General features: G+C 41.3%; 1 protein-coding gene across 2 annotated transcripts in view; it reads right to left on the bottom strand.

Annotated features, from left to right (window-relative positions):
• Positions 1–2212: 2212 nt before the first annotated feature.
• CHD1L (chromodomain helicase DNA binding protein 1 like) overlaps positions 2213–18381 on the bottom strand; it is a 296369-nt gene continuing 280200 nt past the window's right edge. For both annotated transcript variants that reach the window (XM_078658336.1, XM_078658337.1), the window contains exon 25: positions 2213–2510. In XM_078658336.1, coding sequence (XP_078514462.1) covers positions 2382–2510 — 129 coding nt within the window. In that variant the 3' untranslated portion in view covers positions 2213–2381. The remainder of the gene's footprint in view (positions 2511–18381) is intronic.

The raw sequence follows: 18381 nt of genomic DNA, 5'->3' as shown, positions 1-18381 counted from the left end.
AGGAGGACTTTTTGGCTTTTCTGAATTGCCTAGGGGTTTTGATGAGGATTATTCTCTTGCATGTGTGCACAGAAAAGGAGCTCCACCTTTGAATAGAGCATTGCGTTCAATGAGAAAGCAGCTACAAATAGGAGATATTTTATTTGATGTCTCTGTTGGATCAACTGCATATTATTTCTGTAAACGGTGTCTGTGCTTCCTTTGTTTTCCTCCTGGGAGGGCTAGCCTTTACAAACTGCCACGACACCTTAACTGAAAGAACTCATGTTGCACCACGCCCATAGTGAGTAAAACCTTATGAGCTCTATTCTACTGAGCACACGTTTCCAATGTCATCAAGAAATCAAGAAACTCCGGCATATTGGTGGGCCATAAGGACCTGATTTCTATTTCACGCATAGCCTCTAATTCACTGTGAGGCAGTGAATACTCGATTACCCGTTGAGATCTTTTCTAATGTCTACGCCTAGGGATCTGCACGTAGAGGCGATTCAGGTTGTAGGATGCACATTAATTGCAAGCAAAATAACTTCAATGCTCAAGGGAACTAACTGAAATCTACCTCACTGCAAAATACACTGTGGCCACACCTGAGCAATCGTCATTGCAAACAATCTGTATAAGAGGTAATATTTCAACAATGAAAAGATCACATTCCTAGGATGAAGCTGCTGCAATCCCCATTTTATGTCATAAGGAATGTTCCACTGTTTCTAAAAAGGCAAAACAATAGTGAATGAATGTCACAAAGCAATTCTGAGTTTCTCGGTGTTTGCTTTACTTACTGAGGCACTACATCCTTCGCTCTCAGTGTCCCAAAGAAGACATCAAGATCTCGCTCCTGAATTTACAACCAAACTTCCTAAAAACTCAGATGCAATTTGAAGGTTTTAATCTAATTTACCAAATGTTTTTAATTATAATATGTTACATTTCTGGCAGTTGAGAATTACATTTGTTGTTCTCAAAAGTGTTTGGTTATTGCTGTCAAGTTTTCCGAAAATCAACGGGAAAGACAACAGGTTATGTAGTGGATTCTGCTTTTATGACAATCTATCGAATAAAGCTTAGATGATGATGACAATTGGTCGCGCCTTTCGGGGGCATTACTTGACTTTTGGATTTGCCAATGCTTTTTGCTAAAGCAGTTTGGCACTGGTAAAAAGAAAAAAAAATGTTGATGTGGAACAGCATCAGCAATAAACAAAAGTAAAGGAACACAATGATAGTTATGCATGCACGTGTTATGACGCATACGTACATATGCATCATGACTCAACAGCGGCCAAACCACAAAATGATGTACAAGCAAACACGTATCACTGTGCATGCATGTGTATGAATTAGGACTCAGCAGCGATTTTATTTTCATTTTAATTTACTATTTCTTGATGGTAGATGCCAATCTTGAAGTGGTAAATTAAAAAATATAGAACGCTCGCTAGAACATTTATTTTATTTTTTAAAGAAAAGGGGGCCTGGCGGCACATTGTCGATGCTAAGTCGTGAGCTGTACACAAAACACAACAAGAAAAAAACATAAAAACCCTGAAGAAGCAGCAATGTTGGAGAGGGTGGAGTGAAGTAAGTAAACAAAAAAAAACACCACAAGCTTAGGGGGCTGGGGTCGGACAGGGTAAACAGTTTACGAGCTTTGGTGAGGAATGGTTGGCAACTGAGAGAGCAAGGGGTGGGGCATAAAGGGGAAGCAGCACAGTTTAAGGAGAGGGCAAGAAAGCACATGTACTTTGTTGGAATGGTGAACAAAAAAAAAGAAAAAAGCAGTACACTGAATGTAAGCAGTGGAATAATACAAGTCATCCAATGAAATGGAGGATAGAGCAGCTACTCCCCAGGGGAGGGAAACACAAGAAGTGGAAGGAGGAACACCATATAATAACACACTAGCAAATAAGACTTACAGGACAGGTAACCAGTGGTAAGAAATGGCCTCCCCTAGAGGCCATTGTAAGCATTGGTATTGCCCACAAAAGGTCTTCGACAACTGGCCGCTAAAAGCTGTCAATAAACAACACCTAAAAAGCAGTATGAATAACTGTGATGGAGAACCCCGGCAGTGCTCCTGTGCTCAACTCAGAAGCATACCGGCCCTCTCAACACATTTCAATAGTATAACATCAGAGAACAATCTACATAAAACATTCACACCCAATAAATGAACCCGAACACAGAAATGAGGCACTGAGAAAAGTACAGAAAATAGTGATATATTTATACAAAATAAATGAAATGTAGCATTTGTATAACCTTCTGAAAAAATGTTGTTATAAAATCATCTCCATAAATTATCAGACACATTTGATAATAATAAGTACAGCTTTTCTAAACCACAGGAACATCAGACATATGCAGCCATTGTGTTACACTGCAGCCAAATCTATCCGATACTTCATTGGATTAATTTTCTTCTGTTTGTAGAAACATGCTTCTAGCCATCTTGGTTTAACCAGTATGTGTTTCGAATTTTTCTGCAACAGGCGATTCAATTCCTAAAATGCATCAATAAAACACAAATTATATGAATTATTGTTCTGTTAGTAGTTTTAATGTATAATTGGGCCTGCATTAAAGAGCACATAAAACAGCTTAAAATACTACCAAAAACATTCACAAGTAAAAGCAGCATAAAATGTTGTAGTTGAGCACTGTCTGCGGAATACTGATGAGACTAACTTGCACATGGGAAAAGTTATAGGCCACCTGTCGCTTGGTAAAGACTGTATGCAAAGCATGGGAGTTCTACATTCCAACTGGAAGTCATTTAGGGAGCGTGGTTAAGAAAATGACATGCTAATTAGGTGAAGTCCACACTTGTCGGTATTCATAAACATTTCAAAATTCAGTGCTCCTGACGGCCACTAATGTGGGCCCCAATGCTTCTTAAAATATCTTTATTGCTGATTCTTTAGATCAGGAGCCTTTGTGTTTTTAATGTTACCTATACAAGAGAAAACAAACGTTTGCACAAATGGTAATAAGAAAAAAAAACATCCCTAAAGTGGGTAACAATGTCTTCAATTTAAAAAAAATGCATCTTGCAGAGTTGACCAAAAGGCAGATTTTTCAGGAACAGATAAGCCGAATGCCCATGAGAGTCGGGTGTGGTACTGATTCTGCCCAGCTGTCCATGCATTTCAGAAGCATCGGGCTTACGTGAAAGCTTTAGATTTCCCAATTAACAAATCCTGCTCAATCTTATATGAGCATTCCAGTAGTATGTGGAGGTCAAAACAACAATGCATTCGTATCACAGTGCAATGACGTGGTCAACTGGGCAGAGGCAGCATTAGTTTAATATAATTAACATTAAGCCGATGAACAAAAGTAAAAAGAAAAAATTATTTCTGTCACAATGATGGACAGGTTAAACCTACAGCAATAAATGTTGGCAAAGCCAATGGACCTCACTTATAGGACTGGAATTCAAAACTATCGACTTTAAGTTTCACTGAGCAACGACGAAGTCAACTGAGCAGATAAAGCAACATATTAGTATAATTAAAATTAGGCCAATTAAGAAAGTTAAAAAAAGAATAATCATTGCTGTCACAATGATGGGCAGGTTAAACCTACAGTAACAAATACTGGCAAAGCCAATGAGCCTCACTTATATCACGGGAATGCAAATCTATTGACTTTGTCAATGTATGTTTTATCATTATGACAACAATTAGAGAAAGATGGCTGTACGTCCATTGTGGAACGGTTTAAAAACTATTCTAAGATAGCTGCTTGCTGTAGTATTGCTGATGGGCAGGGACAGAGCTATACGGACAAGCAGGTTCTGTGGAAGAGTTTTAAATAAACAGAGGTAAGGTGGAAAAAGGAAGTGAGAGGTGGTGGAAAAAATAGTCCGTCGTGCACAGCAGAGCAAGGTTTTGACATCAGCAGTGGAGGGGTACAGCTCATCCAATCAAAACATAGTGAGACAAAAATGCTCCTCTAGGTCGGACAAACACATGAGTAGAGAGGAAAGCCGTGGAATCCGGAGCAGTTAACAGAGATAAGACAAGCATGCCACAGAATCATGAGCAAGGGGCTGTTCCAAAAACCACTCTAAGTGTATTACTAAAGTGCATTGCTAAATCAGTCTGAAGACAAGATATAAAAAGCTGTTCTCTATTGACATAAGGGAATTATAATGCATTATTCCCCCCAGTATACTTTAGCTGCTCACATTAATATTGCATAGTACTACTATCACACACATTTGTTGATGTCAATCTGACTCATCATCATAAACATATTGCATCCCTCCAAAATCACTAGAAATCTATACATTTAACTTTTTGTACCTTGATCAAAATGTTTTAGTTAATTCATAATTGCCATCTAATGTTTATTTTTTAATCTAAACATATGAAAAATCTACCATCGAGATACAAAAAATACTGTGTTCATAAACAAAATGACAAATGCATATGCAACAGGCTTTTATGACATCTCGCGATTTACCTATGAGCCATTCCGACTGTGTAATTGTGTATTTTTATTCCAAAACCATTTAACATGAAGATATCTAATGCATATCCCTTGCAGTGCTATATAGTGGGCAACTAGGAAGAGCAAAGCATTACGTAAATGAATTAAAACTGAACTAATCAAAAGTTTTACAACTTATCATTCAGTTATTTGGACCGAATGGTAATAAAAAAATGCAAAAAACAATTCATGTTTACATAAAGGTATTATTTGAGCATCGTATTATTTCATGTGGGAAAAAATGTCACTCGGTTTTTTCTTTCGATTTCACGCACAGTGAGAGAAAAGATAGGATAGGAAAGTGGAGAGAGTGTTTGAGCGGATGCAGAGTGCGAAGATGGACGTGAGGCGGGAGTCGGTGGGGCTGAGGAAGTGTCTAGATGCGAAGTCTTTTTCCCTGGTCCTAGGGTAGTCGGCGATGAATGGGAAGCATCTGTGTGCTTGTGTGTGAGAGGATGGAGTACAGTGATTTACCACTAACGACTTGTGGCCTCAAGTACTACTAACATTCCAGGGGTTATGAAGTCGAGCAGTCAGAACTTACTGAACCAGGTAATAAAGGGTTTGGAACTCAGACACTGCGCGACACAAAAAATTAAAAATACTCCATGTCCAGCCAGCGGTACATATTTGAAAAATAACAGAGTGATTTGTCTATTTAGGGACAGCTTAGGCTCTCTATTTGGGTTTAAGTCATCAATGCCAAAAAGTACACTCGCTTCATTCATTGCTTGTCTGGAAGAGGGAATACTGTTTTCAAAAAGCCTAGACTGCTCTCAGTCAGTGACAGAATCAGTCAAGCTGGATGCAGTTCAGTCTCTCGATGGAAGCTCAACATTTGATTGGAAAGCAGTTGTGGGAGTATCCCTGGAAGAGATATTTTATGTTTACAGTTTACATTTCTAGAGCAACCTGAATATGTGTAATTATCCGTTTTTGTAAAAATATCTTACCTCAGAGCTTGGCTCGTCTTTTCTTTTGTGAGACAACACATCAAGGAATTGGCGGTGCCCCTGACTCACACCGGCTGTACAGGAGGAACTGTTTATCACTAGAGGTAAGCACTGGACACAAGTTGAAAAGTAGTGTGTGTGCTTAACCAGTGTCAGTACTGGAGGAGGCGACGGAATGTCTCCATCGTTTGCGTCTGATGTAGTGCTTAAAGAAAAAAACCAAGCAAGGATTTTAATTCTGAAGGAAAGATTCAGTAGTGGAATCTCACGAGACACACCTTCCTAGGCACCCTCTTTCTCACTCCCTGACTAGATTACCCAGAGAAATACTTTATTTCTCTTCACAGAGAAAGAAAAAGCTCAAATCAATCTCGACATTCTATTGTGATATCAGAGGCCTGAGGCCAGGGGACCGGGTGCTGGGATGGGACCAGCAACCACAATGTTGTCAGATGAGAGTACCAAATCCAAGGTTCCCTTATCTCAGACTACCAATTAGATGTCAAGACTTTCAATTTGAAAAGGTCACCTAGCAGACACACAAGTTCCACTAGTTGGGGCTGGCATCGTTTAGGTATGATGTAGTACTTAAAGAAAAAAACCAAGCACGGATTTTAATTCTGAAGGAAAAATTCAGTAGTGGAATCTCACGAGACACACCTTCCTATGCACCCTCTTTCTCACTCCCTGACTAGATTACCCAGAAAAATACTTTATTTCTCTTCACAGAGAAAGAAAAAGCTCAAATCAATCTCGACATTCTATTGTGATATCAGAAGCCTGAGGCCTGGGGACCGTGCGCTGGGATTGGACCAGCAACCACAATGTTGTCAGATGAGAGTACCAAATCTAAGGTTCCCTTATCTCAGAACTACCAATTAGATGTCAAGACTTTCAATTTGAAAAGGTCACCTAGCAGACACACAAGTTCCACTAGTTGGGGCTGGTAGCCACGTTGTTCGGCAGATGAGAACCCGAGCAATAAATGTAAGCCTGTGGAACAACAGTTGCTACAGACAATGCTCATGGTGTTCCAGATTCATGGGCAGAAGCTTCAGCCAATGGGACACTATACAAAGTTCAGGCAAATAGAGGAAAAACCTCTGATTCCCCATTGGGCTGGAAACAGGGAGTAGGTGCTCCTTAGGGTAGGAGGTGATACCTTGGAAGGCTCAAATGCATCTCTGCAGGTTCGTCATCTCTGGTCAGTCAGCAGCTGCCTGGCTAATTCTTGGAAGGCCTCGTCACTTCTGGGTAGCTCTATTCCGCGAATGTAATGTAATGTAAGTGAGTTTTTATAGAGTGCGGCTATCACTCCAAGGAGCATCTTGGCGCTAAAGACCAGAAAAGATGAAAAAAGCTGGTCAGACTGCTTTTATTGGTAAGGCCAAGATACTCATATTAAAGCTTTGCAGCAAGTATCAGGAAGGCTAAAGATCCAGGTCTTCAGTGATTTCCTGAACACTGATTCCGAAACGATAGTACGGAGATGGAGGGGGAGTTTGTTCCAAGCCTTAGATCCTAAAACGGCCAGGGATTTCCCTCCCTTTGAGATAAGTCTAAAGGTAGGGATGGCCAGCAAATTTGCATTAGAAGATCTAAGTTTACGTGATGGACAATACTGCAAGAAACTCTTTTGTAGGTACTTTGGCCCTCGTAAGTGAAAAGCCCTAAACGTACTCACTAGGACTTTAAACAGCACCCGCTTGTGAATTGGTAGCCAATGAAGAGTGTCCAATGCAGCTGAACCAGAGGATTTCCTAGGCCACTTTAGCACAAGCCTGGCCGCTTCATGCTGGACCATCTGCGAACTTATGTATGACTACTTTGTTTGTTCCCGCATACAGGCCGTTGCAGTAGTCCAGTCTCGATGTTATAAGGGCGACCGCCACCATTTTTCTGGCTGATAGTGAAAGTAAATCAAAACATTTCCTTAAACCCTTTAAAATGTTAAAGCAGGTACCTGCTACTGCCAAAGCCTGTTGTTCAAAAGACAGGGAAGCGTCAAACCTAATCCCTAGGTTTCGCGCTGCATTAATCGTATTTGGAGGCACCTCCGCATCTTCAGGCCACCACTGTTTAGGAACAAAGTAATTTTGTGGGCCAAACGGCAACATTTCCGTTTTTCCCGAATAACATTTCAGATGGTTCTTACTCATCTACTCGAAGGTGGCTCAGAGGCAGTTCTTAAGATTTTCTTCCCCGTCCTTCGTGTCTTTATCCAGGACTAGAATAAGCTGCGTATCGTCCGCATAAGAGATGGTATTAATCTTAAAGGACGATATCAGCTTAATTAGGGGGGCCGTATAAACATTAAAGAGCGTCGGGCTCAGGCTAGATCCCTAAGGGACTCCTGACGGGAGGCCTTTTTCTTCTGAACAAAAGTCTCCTAGAGTGACCACTTGGCGCCTGTCACTCAGGAAATTTTTGATCCACTCCAATACGTCCCCTGTTATGCCAGATGTTACTAAACGATCTATAAGGATGGTATGTGAGAGCGTATCGAAGGCTGCAGACAGGTCTAATAATATCAAAACAGCCTTCTTTACCTGATCCATAGCAGTGCGTATGGTATCCGTAGTGAACAGAAGGGCCGATTCTGTGGAGTGCTGAGCTCTAAAGCCCGATTGATTGGGGTGCCAGACATTATTTTCCTCCAGGAAATTTGTGAGTTGTCTGTTCACAAATGGTTCCGTTAACTTATATAGGACAGGAAGAAGCGAAATAGGCCGGAGATTTGTCAAAGTTGTAGGGTTTGCCAGTTGTTTTTTCTGTAAGGGCTTTACCGCTGCAAGATTCCACTCCGTTGGAATCATTGCTGTACACAGTGAGGTGTTTATGATATTGTTAATAGTGGGGTTAACCGTATCCACAAGGGCCTGTAAGAGAATAGGGGGGCAAGGATCAAAAGGAGATCCCGACTTGATCGACAATATGGCCAGGCGGGTTTCATCCAGACTAATGGGCCGGAACGTCTTCATACAGGCTATGTCTGTGCCTGTGTGAAACTCATCTGGAGTCGGTGAGTTTGGCGGGGAAAAGTCTTTAGTGAGGACCTGCACTTTTTGTTCAAAGAAATCAGCTATGGTGTTAAAAGCATCTGAAAAGGGGGGATTTCCTGCAACAATATTTTTGGATTATTAAAAACATTTACGATTTTGAAAATCGCTTTTTGTTTATTATTAGCGGCTTCTATGGCTGCCGTATAATAATTTGTTTTGGCAGCCTTAATCAATGCATGATAGTGCCTTCGTGATGATTTATAGATAGTAAGATCCCCGCTTTCGTAGTTTTTGCGCCATCTTCGTTCTAATGCCCGCACCTCTCCTTGCTTTTCTTTTAGCAGTTGTGTAAACCAGGGGGCAGATGTTTTATTGTGATGTTGCCTATTCCTAATGCTGATAGGGCCCGATTTCTCAGTTAATTTAAGCATCCAGTCCCTAAAACGTTTATTATCCGTTAACGGATTTCCCGTCATCGTGGGTCTACATTCGATAGCTTTAGTGGCCAGATCAGGACGCCCAATAATCGTTTTCCAACCCGGTTTGCCCGACTGGGAGGTTTTCCCATAGCCTCTGCCTATGGGACCCCCTCCGCCGAGAAATTGAAAGGAATAAATGAGTGGTCCGACCAAGCTTGTATAAGTGGAGGATTTACTTTAAGCGTATCTAGGTTAGAACAGATGCAGTCCAGAATGTGTCCTGCCCTGTGTGTTGTATTCAGGGTGAGTAAGGGAAGGCCACATTCATTGTATCCTTAAAAGAGATTGCACTCGGGTCTGTGGGGGAGTACAGATGAAGATTTATATCGCCGAGTAGTGTAAAGTTAGAAAACCTGAGAGCCAAGTAACTAAGTACTTCCCAAATGCTCTCCCAGAACTTCTTATGCTGGCCTGGCGGACGATAAACTAGTGCTCCGGCAAAGGTAAAAGAGTTGTGAACCTGAATGCGGAAACCAACACTTTCTGCTCCTTTGAGGTCAGGGAGCTCGTTTATGATTCATTTCCAGGTGTCTCGATAGATAATTGCGAGGTCACCACCCCGTTGCTCCAGTCTATCTGCCCTTTGAATAAGATAGCCGGGGGGGGGGGGGGCGTGCACAATATCTGGGTTACTCCAGGTTTTCAGCCAAGTCTCAGTAATAAAGAGGCAGTCCAGTTCGCCCTCGGTTAATAAATCGAAAATATGCAACGCGTGTTTGCACATTGATTTCGTGTTTATAAGCCCCCCACACAGCTTCTTTATAAAGGCCTTCACCCGATGATATTTGAGTGAAAGCCAAAGATCTTTTACAGTGATAGCAACTAACTGGCCCCTCCCAAGTGGCCACATCCAGTGATTGATGGCATGTATTTGTTTTTTATTTAATGATAATATAAAGTCCCTTGTATAAGGTTGGGTTGTTCCTGGATGGGCATAATCTCTGGCCCTAGGCCCGGCCGGTGTGCTGTCCTTATTCCGAATTTCATAGTCAGGGTGATCAGCACATGTAACCTTACAAGGAAGTGCTGCTCCCATTTCTACAGGGCAAAGCAGCGGTGCTCTTTTGAAGAGAAGGAGGACAACCGACAACAGGGTGATTTCCCCTCTAAATCTTCTCTTGTTATTGGCACATGCAGAGTCACATTCAGGAGCCGAAAAGGCAATAACATGTGGCTGGATGGGAGAATTTTATACCCACTTCAGGGCTACTGGTGGGTGTTATCCAAGGTCAACCATAAGGAGCTTTCTCTTAATATTGAAGAGTGCCAATCAGTCTGTTGAACCTGACATTCTTGAAGAGGTTATCCACCAACTTTTTGCATTTAATCCTCCTGTTTTTGCCGACTTCCTTTTTGCTGGCCCTAGGACTCTACGCACTTTAGAACTGCTACTCAATGTTAAAGTGCTTGTGCTCTCTCCCTGAAACATGGTAAAATTGTCTCCCACCCAATTGCCACATTTAATTTACTTGGAAGTCTCTAGAAAAGTGGTACTACTTGTACCCAGGGTCCGTAAATTAAATGCTGCTAGTGGGCCTGCAGCACTCATTGCGCCACTCACTTAAGTTGCCCTAGGCCTGCCATTGCACCCTGTGTGTGCAGTTTAAAACTGCTGTTCCACCCTGGCAAAAAAACCTTTTGGCTGGCCTAAAACATCCTTTTTATCCGCTTCGCTGCGGCGCAAATTCTGCCACTGTAATGGGACATTCCCAATCTTGGGCGTGGCTCGGACGGCCCCCGGCTGGCGTGCGCACAGGCCCACCGTGACTCATGACGGCCCCTGAGGTTAATACATATAAGCATATGCATATAAAACATGTACGCAGTCCACAGAGCAGGGTGCAGTATATTTAATATGTTTGAAATGTACTTTTGACTTTTACATGTCCTGGTAGTGAAAAAGTCTTGAATTTGTTTTCCACTACTGCAAGGAACTCCCTCTCCCATAGGATAACATTAGGATACCTTTTTCATTTAAATAAGTGATAACTTTGGAGCAGGTGGGAATATTGAGTTTGGTCTCAAAATAATTGTATTTAAAACCCTCTTTAATGGAAAAGTCGAATTTAAGTCATAATTCTGAAAATGCCACTTTTAGAAAGGTCTTCCAAAAAGTACAACAATTACGCACCCAGCCGCTGCACTGCTGAAATGAGGAAACTCTCCTCTTGAAGTGAGCCATACTCTACGTATACCTAGGAGTAAAAATAGATGCAAATTCCTCCTTTGTTTAGCAGAAGAAGGCGATTAGGGCAAAAGCGCAGGCCCTTAATTACGGCTTCTCGTCACTGGCCAGATCTATTAAAGGTCACGATCTAAAGTCCATGGGATCAGTTCAGAAAGCCAAACAGTTGCCAACCCTTGCATATGGAATGGAGATTATGTTGGGCGATGATGCGCTTTTAGGCTCCCCAAGTCAGCTTCTCCGGTGCAAATCTGGCTAGAATTTCTGCTTACAAATACAGACACTCGCTAGGCCGGCGGAGTTCGTAAAGCTATGTTATAACTTGCGAGCAGCAGCAGAAAACAATTAAATCTAGTCTGGACTGAAATTAACTTGCAAAGGGGCAACGGTGCTTACAAGACATTTTTAGCCAACAGCATTAAGACACTTGATCTGGGTGACCCTTGGAACTCTAATATCTCTAGGCAAATCTTTAAGAAGCTCGTAAATAAATCTACAAAATTGCAAAGTTGGATGGCAGACAAAGATACCCTGTCAAAACGTCGCCACGGGTGGCTGGTGTTGAAATCATATTCCACTTTAAGGGAATCAGCCTTGCTAGCTGCGCCTTATCACGGAAGATCAAACAGTCGTTTTTGGCCCTAAGATTTGGAGAAATACCCACGCTGGACCTCATGCCAAAATGGAGGATGTCCGGTCAAGTGAAGACCAGTCTTGCTGTCTATGCCACCAGGGGCCTGAATCTCAGCTTCACATCATCTGTGTTTGTCCCTCTTTGATGGTTCAACGACGAGTTCTATTAAGACGGGAGTTCCTTGAACGGGAAATTAGGTCCTGCAGGCATGCACTGGTGGAGTCCATGGACCCAATCAGCACTATGCTGAACATTAGACTGACTCAGTTATTGATCTGTTTTAAGAAAATGATCAGCTAACAGGATATGTGATGTGTAATCTGGAGGTGGTCCCTGAATGTAATTCTAAATTGTGATAACTCGGAAACCCTTTTTTGATAACTTCAGATGCATTCACTGTTTCTGATGATGCGGTCAGTAGATTAAGGGATTTTTAGGCATTAGTTGTTACCCACTATGAGCAAGCATAGGAAGGACACAGTAGGTCACGGGGTCTTGCTTCAATGAGGTGATTCATTGGGTAAAGTGCGGGAACAGGCTTTAAGAACTGTCTTGGCGGAAGGGAGAAAAGTTGAAGATTTTCTGAACACAAAGGAAGGCACAAACATGCTAAACAGTCGGTCGAGTGAATGAGCACAGTTCGTTTTTTGTGGATGCAAGTAGAAGGGGTTGTTGTGATCGGATTATTTTCATTTTTGATTTTGTATGTGCATCTATGAGGGGTGTTAAGGAGGGACTGCTATGGGTAAATTTGGGAAGAGTGTTGGGTCGACATTATTATTTAAAGACATTGTGCGAATCTCGTCCTCGAATTGTTGTTTATGTAGTTCTTTCTGATTTATTACAGCAACTCCTGATAAAGAAGTAATAAGGTTCGAAATGCATTGGGTTTTTTAAAGTGTCGGCTCGAGGGATGGTTGACGGGCACATGCCTATGAATAAGCCTGGATGGGCAGCATACGTCATTTGAAAATGCGGAATAAAGAATTCTGGTTCAATTTAGCTGTCTCCGAAGTGATTCTACAAGCATTGAATACATGGATTACTAGACAATTAAATACTGACTGACATACAATGGTGAATTTTTAGAAATATGGTTCACTTCAAGAGGAGAGTTTCCTCATTTCAGCAGTGCAGCAGCTGGGTGTGTAGTTGTCGTATCTTTTGGCAGGATCATTGACATGCTGTGTCGGGACAAATCACAGCGCTGTTATGCACGCATTCATTTGGCAGTCAAAGAAAAAAAACTAAATGATCAATTAAGGGAAGGAGTGCACTCGCTATCTTTACACTTTTAGAAAGTTGGCTTTTTCTTGTCCCAATCAATTGGTGCCTACAGGTCACAGGTGTAGTTGGCAGTTGGTCTTTGTTTATTGGTCTCAAACAATGAGAAAAAAAGGGGGATATGTATTGACAGGATGGGCCATCTCTGACTTGATAGGGGGGTGGCGCTGTCACCTACCACACTAATACATCATAAAGGTTTTGCCTCAGCACACTCACAAAAGGCTTTATATTAGTCGTTTGTGCTCCCAGACAAGCTGGGGCCAGGGCAGGGAAGTTGGGAATTCCAGATGTCTCTGTAGGAGGACTGCAAAAATGTCTCCAACTTCAAAGTGGGCAACAGGCACAAATATTGGAACCTTAGACCCAAAAGTACGGACTTGTAGAAGACTCAAAAGAAAGACTGCTGTGCTGCAACTGCTGCAAGAAGGACTGCTACTCTGCTGTCAGAGTGAGAAGGATTGGATCTACAGCTTGAACCCAGAACCAACGCTGCATCACGTATCTTCGATTCAGAAACTCACATTGCAGCCCCGCAGCTCCTCAGAAACGCTGCTGCAGGAAGCACTCTCAACACAGGAACTCGCATCTCAAACCACAGCTCCTCAGAATTGCCTCTGCTTGACGCATCCGCAACACTGTACCTCACAATGCTCTGCAATCAGGATTTAAGGTACTTTGTTCAGTGGGTTCAACTTGGTCCCTGTATCCGGCACGCGCTCTATCGCGGTCAACCTAAACTTGTGACTTTGTCCTGGTCCGGCATGGCACAGTTGGTGCTTTGTGCTTTTAGGCAATATTTTCACCTACATCTTTCAACTGTCACACCTCTGGTTCTGTTGATTGGATTTTTGCCGTTCTGGTGTCAAATCATTTATTAAAATCTACTCTTTCCTAAATTGGTGTGGAGCATTTCTTGTGCTGTGTTTTCACTTTATTATTGATTGTGTTCTGCATAAATACATTACACATTGCCCTTAAGTTAAGCCGGACTGCTTCTTTCTTGCCAAGCTACCAGTGGGTTAAGCATAGGTTCATTTAATGGCTTTTTTTTGTGGTTCAACCTGATAAGGATTGTGGCTGTTACTTGAGTAAGGTTTCATTCCATCAACTAACAACCCATTTTCTCACGGTGACTATAGAAGTTCGACCGTACGATCCCCGCACAAGGCAACAAACATTGTCGACTGTCAAAGATTCCAGCTTCTAGAATGAAAATGTTTCTTGCCTTCGGTTATGCTGTATATGGTGGATATTCTAACCACAAATTCCTCAGCTACAGAATATTTGCAGGTCCCATGCTGGATCCAGCAATTATTTTCAGCAATACTCCTTCCGTGGTAATTGGTGGTGCCATATGGCGCCACAGTAAGGTCATACCTCCCAGGAAGTGACAAAGCAGAGCAGCATATAATTGCTGCCCATGCAGCGACAAATTAGTTTCTTAATTTTTGTCCTCCACACCCTAAGACTAACAAACTTCAGGTGACAGTGTTCCAAATGCAGGCAAAATTGTCCTGCCTATCGTCCTGTCAAAGAAGTAGTGTTTCATGAACGTATGCACCACACATCCGGAAGATGTCCAGAACTGGTACCACCTTACAACAGCTTTTGCAGAGGCATTAACCTAGTGGAAGGAGTGGAAGGAGCCCGCAGGCGTTCTTGGGGCTCCTTGCTAGCCAGCATATAGATGTTTATGCAGACATCTGTCCACCTCAAAAGAGTCCACTTTGGCACTGCCATGTCTTTATTAGTCTGAGTGAACCTCACAAAGAGCTGATCACTGACATGAGGTCAATATAGAAACACTGCTCTCTTTTGAGGGGCGTAATAGGCTGACAAATATTAGCATAATAATCAACTGACTGACATTGGAAGGTGATTCCACGTTTGGCAGGAAGTCAGCCAGTGTGCACAGCAACAGTTTGTCTTGGAAGAAAGAGGGTTGCACAAGAAGTACCTTTAGGTCACTTATGAGGTGCACACAAGTGATGGTGATGGAGCGAGATAGAAAACAAAATTTTGTTTAAACTCGCAAAGTCACATTTCCATAACATGAATAAAATTATTAATGATTTGTGATATGTTGTGCTAATACAACCTAGATTAAACTTTACACGTGGGGGGACTAACATGTGTGCTCATAAACGTGCATAAATGTTGCATCTTTTTGTTCGTGCAAAATAATAAAATAATTTATTGTTTTCGTTTTTGTCATTACTAACTGCTGCATACTTAAAATAAGCATGTGCTTGTTTTGCTTTTTCTTGTCTGTGTGATGTCATTTCTACTATTCTAGGTGCATATGGGTCTCATAGAAAAACGGAGACTGGTAAATATAAACGCTGCTTTATTTGTTTGCAATGGCTAGGTAACATTTTGATTAATCGGGTGGGTTAATTATTTAGTAAACCATGGGGTGGATACAGAATATACTTTATTTCTTACATTAATACTTTTCTTGTGTTTGTTTTATACTAGAAATCATAAGTTGCCTGCTTTTGAGGCCTAACTATTTGAGCCGCACAAAAAGAGCTAATTCATATTTCTGCAGAAAGTCACGAGACGCCCATTCTGAATTAAAACGTTTATTGAAGCTGCATTCACAAAGCAAAAACTGATGAGCTGACATCATTCTGTCGGACATGGCCAAGGTCGAAAGTGAACTTTTTGTCAGTCCTTAACTTGGCATCCGCGGAAGTTGTGCTGTAAAACTATGGAAGCTGCGAGGATGTCTTATTACAAAGTTGCAATCGCAGGAAGCCTCTGGCTTCACGTGGAAGAGACAATGGTCTTTGTAAGACATGATTTTGTGGAACTTTTTAAGAATCGGGTGACATGTCACTTGTCACTCTCAGCCAATGGGACGTCGAGTAATACTGAAAACTTTCCTTTGCTAGTTTAGTTAGCGTAGAAAGGTATAAAAAGTCATGCCCTTAGGGTTGGGCTGGCTGCTGCTTTCTGACTTTCCGATGAGGGTGATGTGCTGCTGGACTTTGCGTGGAGCACGTAAGAATCCTCAAAGAACTTTACTTTAATTTCTGTCTATTTAGCTCAGTTAGGGAAATAGGTTTTAGAAATGCTAAACTTCATATAATTTCTTTAAATTGATTCAATTGCTTAAATTGTACTTTTCTTATTTCTTACCATCATGCTTGCTTTATTGCAAATAAATTTCATTTATAAAACTTACAACATATATGCTATTATTTAGAAAATAAAATCTTACTTTTGACAAACAAGCTGGTCTTGGTTATTTAGAAGTATAGGTTACCTTTAAGCTAGATCATGTCGCCTATGGTGGTCGTTTAAATGGTTGGGTTTTATTCTAATGACAATATTCTTTCTGCAAATGTATAAAATGTTTATAGTTTGTAAATAATGTGTATATAGATTTATTTGACCACCTGATTCAGTAGGCCCAAAAATATATCAGGTTCATAAATGGGTCCATGTATAGTTTAGAATTTTGTTTATAGGTTATGAAATTGGGTAGCGTAGTTTATGATATATTTTCTATAGCCCGCTGGATCAATTATCTGGTAGCAGAAATTGATGGTTGCTAAGGGGTAACCAAGGTAACATGTTGGTTGCTAAGGATTACGTCATGGTATGCAAATAGGATTAATGTTTTAACACTTGTTAAGTTCGTTTTTCGTGCCTATCTGTAAGCTATACCGGTATAGATTGTGTGGCGAGAAATTAGTCACGCAAGCCATCTGTTCGTTTGTAGTGATATCGCCGAGTATCACAAGAGGTATCGCCGTGTACCATAGTGTTGTCGCCGAGCAGCACAGTTTTAGGGCTAGGTCTGAATCTTGTATAGTGAGGAATTTCTAAGAAATCAAAGCAGCATGAGAATAGGGACAAAGCGCCTTCCATAAAACTCACTGTGATGAGAGTATTAGTTATATCCGAGCTTGAGTGAAGGGTAAAATTTAACGTCGGTGCATGATTATCTATAAACAGGTTAGAGTCCTGTACGGGTACATGTTTCATATCTATAAACAGGTGAGAGCCCTGTACGGATAACGTCGTTATTTTGCTAACGGTGCATAATTTCTATAAACAGGTGAGAGTCCTGTACGGATTTTGTGTGTGTTTGAATTTAGGGAATTTTCCGTGTAAAAGTGCGAGTTTGAGTTGTATTTTATGTTCAAGTGGAACTCTTAGAACTTTCACTTCGCGGTGGGTTCAGAGCAAAGCGAGTTCATAATTATACGTGTTAGAAGGGTGGGGTAAGGTTACTCTACTGACAATTGAATATTATCCTTAGTGTGAATAGCGCCGTCTATTCCGAAGTGTGGATACTTGAATGTATGTAAACTATCCTAATTAGTGAAACGAACAGATGTTGTCTTTATAAGTGATTGTTAAGAATTAATTTACACCGAAAAGTGTTCTTAAAATGGCGCTGTGAAAAGATTTTGTGAAGGAGGGGTAAGCGCCAGGAGTGAGAAACGAGAAACCGCAGCTGCTGTGTACGTCACAGAGCCGCGCTGGGATTGGGTGACTTACGTCACAAGCTGTATTCTGATTGGCTCCTGAGTCTCTGACGGCCTGTGAGCTGATTGGTCCTTAGGAAAATCTCCAAAATTATTGGTTGAGCTGAAAAGTGACGCAGCTCAACTGCCATTGGCTTGTTGGTGTGTTTCGCGCACGGATTGGTTGTTTTGCGGAACAGGAACATCCCGGAAATATTTTACGAACGATTTTGTGAATTAAATTTTACTTTTGAAAATGAGTTATCATTTTAAACATGTTGAGAAAAAGACAACATTATTTCAGAAATTTAAGAATTTATTTTCACCTGACAAGAAAATCGAAACGCGAGGTGGTAAACTACTTCATAAGTATAAAACACCTGCAGCGTACATGGAAGGTGAATACGGATATCATACTGTCTTATGGTTCGACAGTTGGAAACGTTATACTAAAAACGATGGTGTTTTGGCTTGGCCTGATGATGGTTCATTTAATGTAAGAGTTTTAAGAAACTTACGAGAGAAAATGAATGCTCTTGTTCCAAAACCGAGACCAACTCAATTTGAAGCTTTAGTTGAGTGGGAAGATGAAATGTATCAATTACAAAGAGAAGCTAGTGGAATTAAAAGACCTTCTAAAAATCCTTCATGGAAAAGAGAAACTCATGAAGATAGATTGCGAATGTGGAGACAGGGAAACATGAGTGAAGGATTGTATTTAATTCATGAAATGGTAATGGGTTCTCCTACAGGAAAATCTATGGAAAGTGAATCTGAGGATGCAATTATGGAAGAAATATATACAACTGCTAAAAATAAACAGCCTAATCAGCCTTTGAGACCTCCTAGATCATGGT

This window comes from Lissotriton helveticus, chromosome 8 (assembly GCF_964261635.1).
Source record: "Lissotriton helveticus chromosome 8, aLisHel1.1, whole genome shotgun sequence".
Taxonomy (NCBI): domain Eukaryota; kingdom Metazoa; phylum Chordata; class Amphibia; order Caudata; family Salamandridae; genus Lissotriton; species Lissotriton helveticus.
The sequence above is the reverse complement of the archived record's forward strand: the minus strand, read 5'-3'. Positions and strand labels throughout refer to the sequence as shown.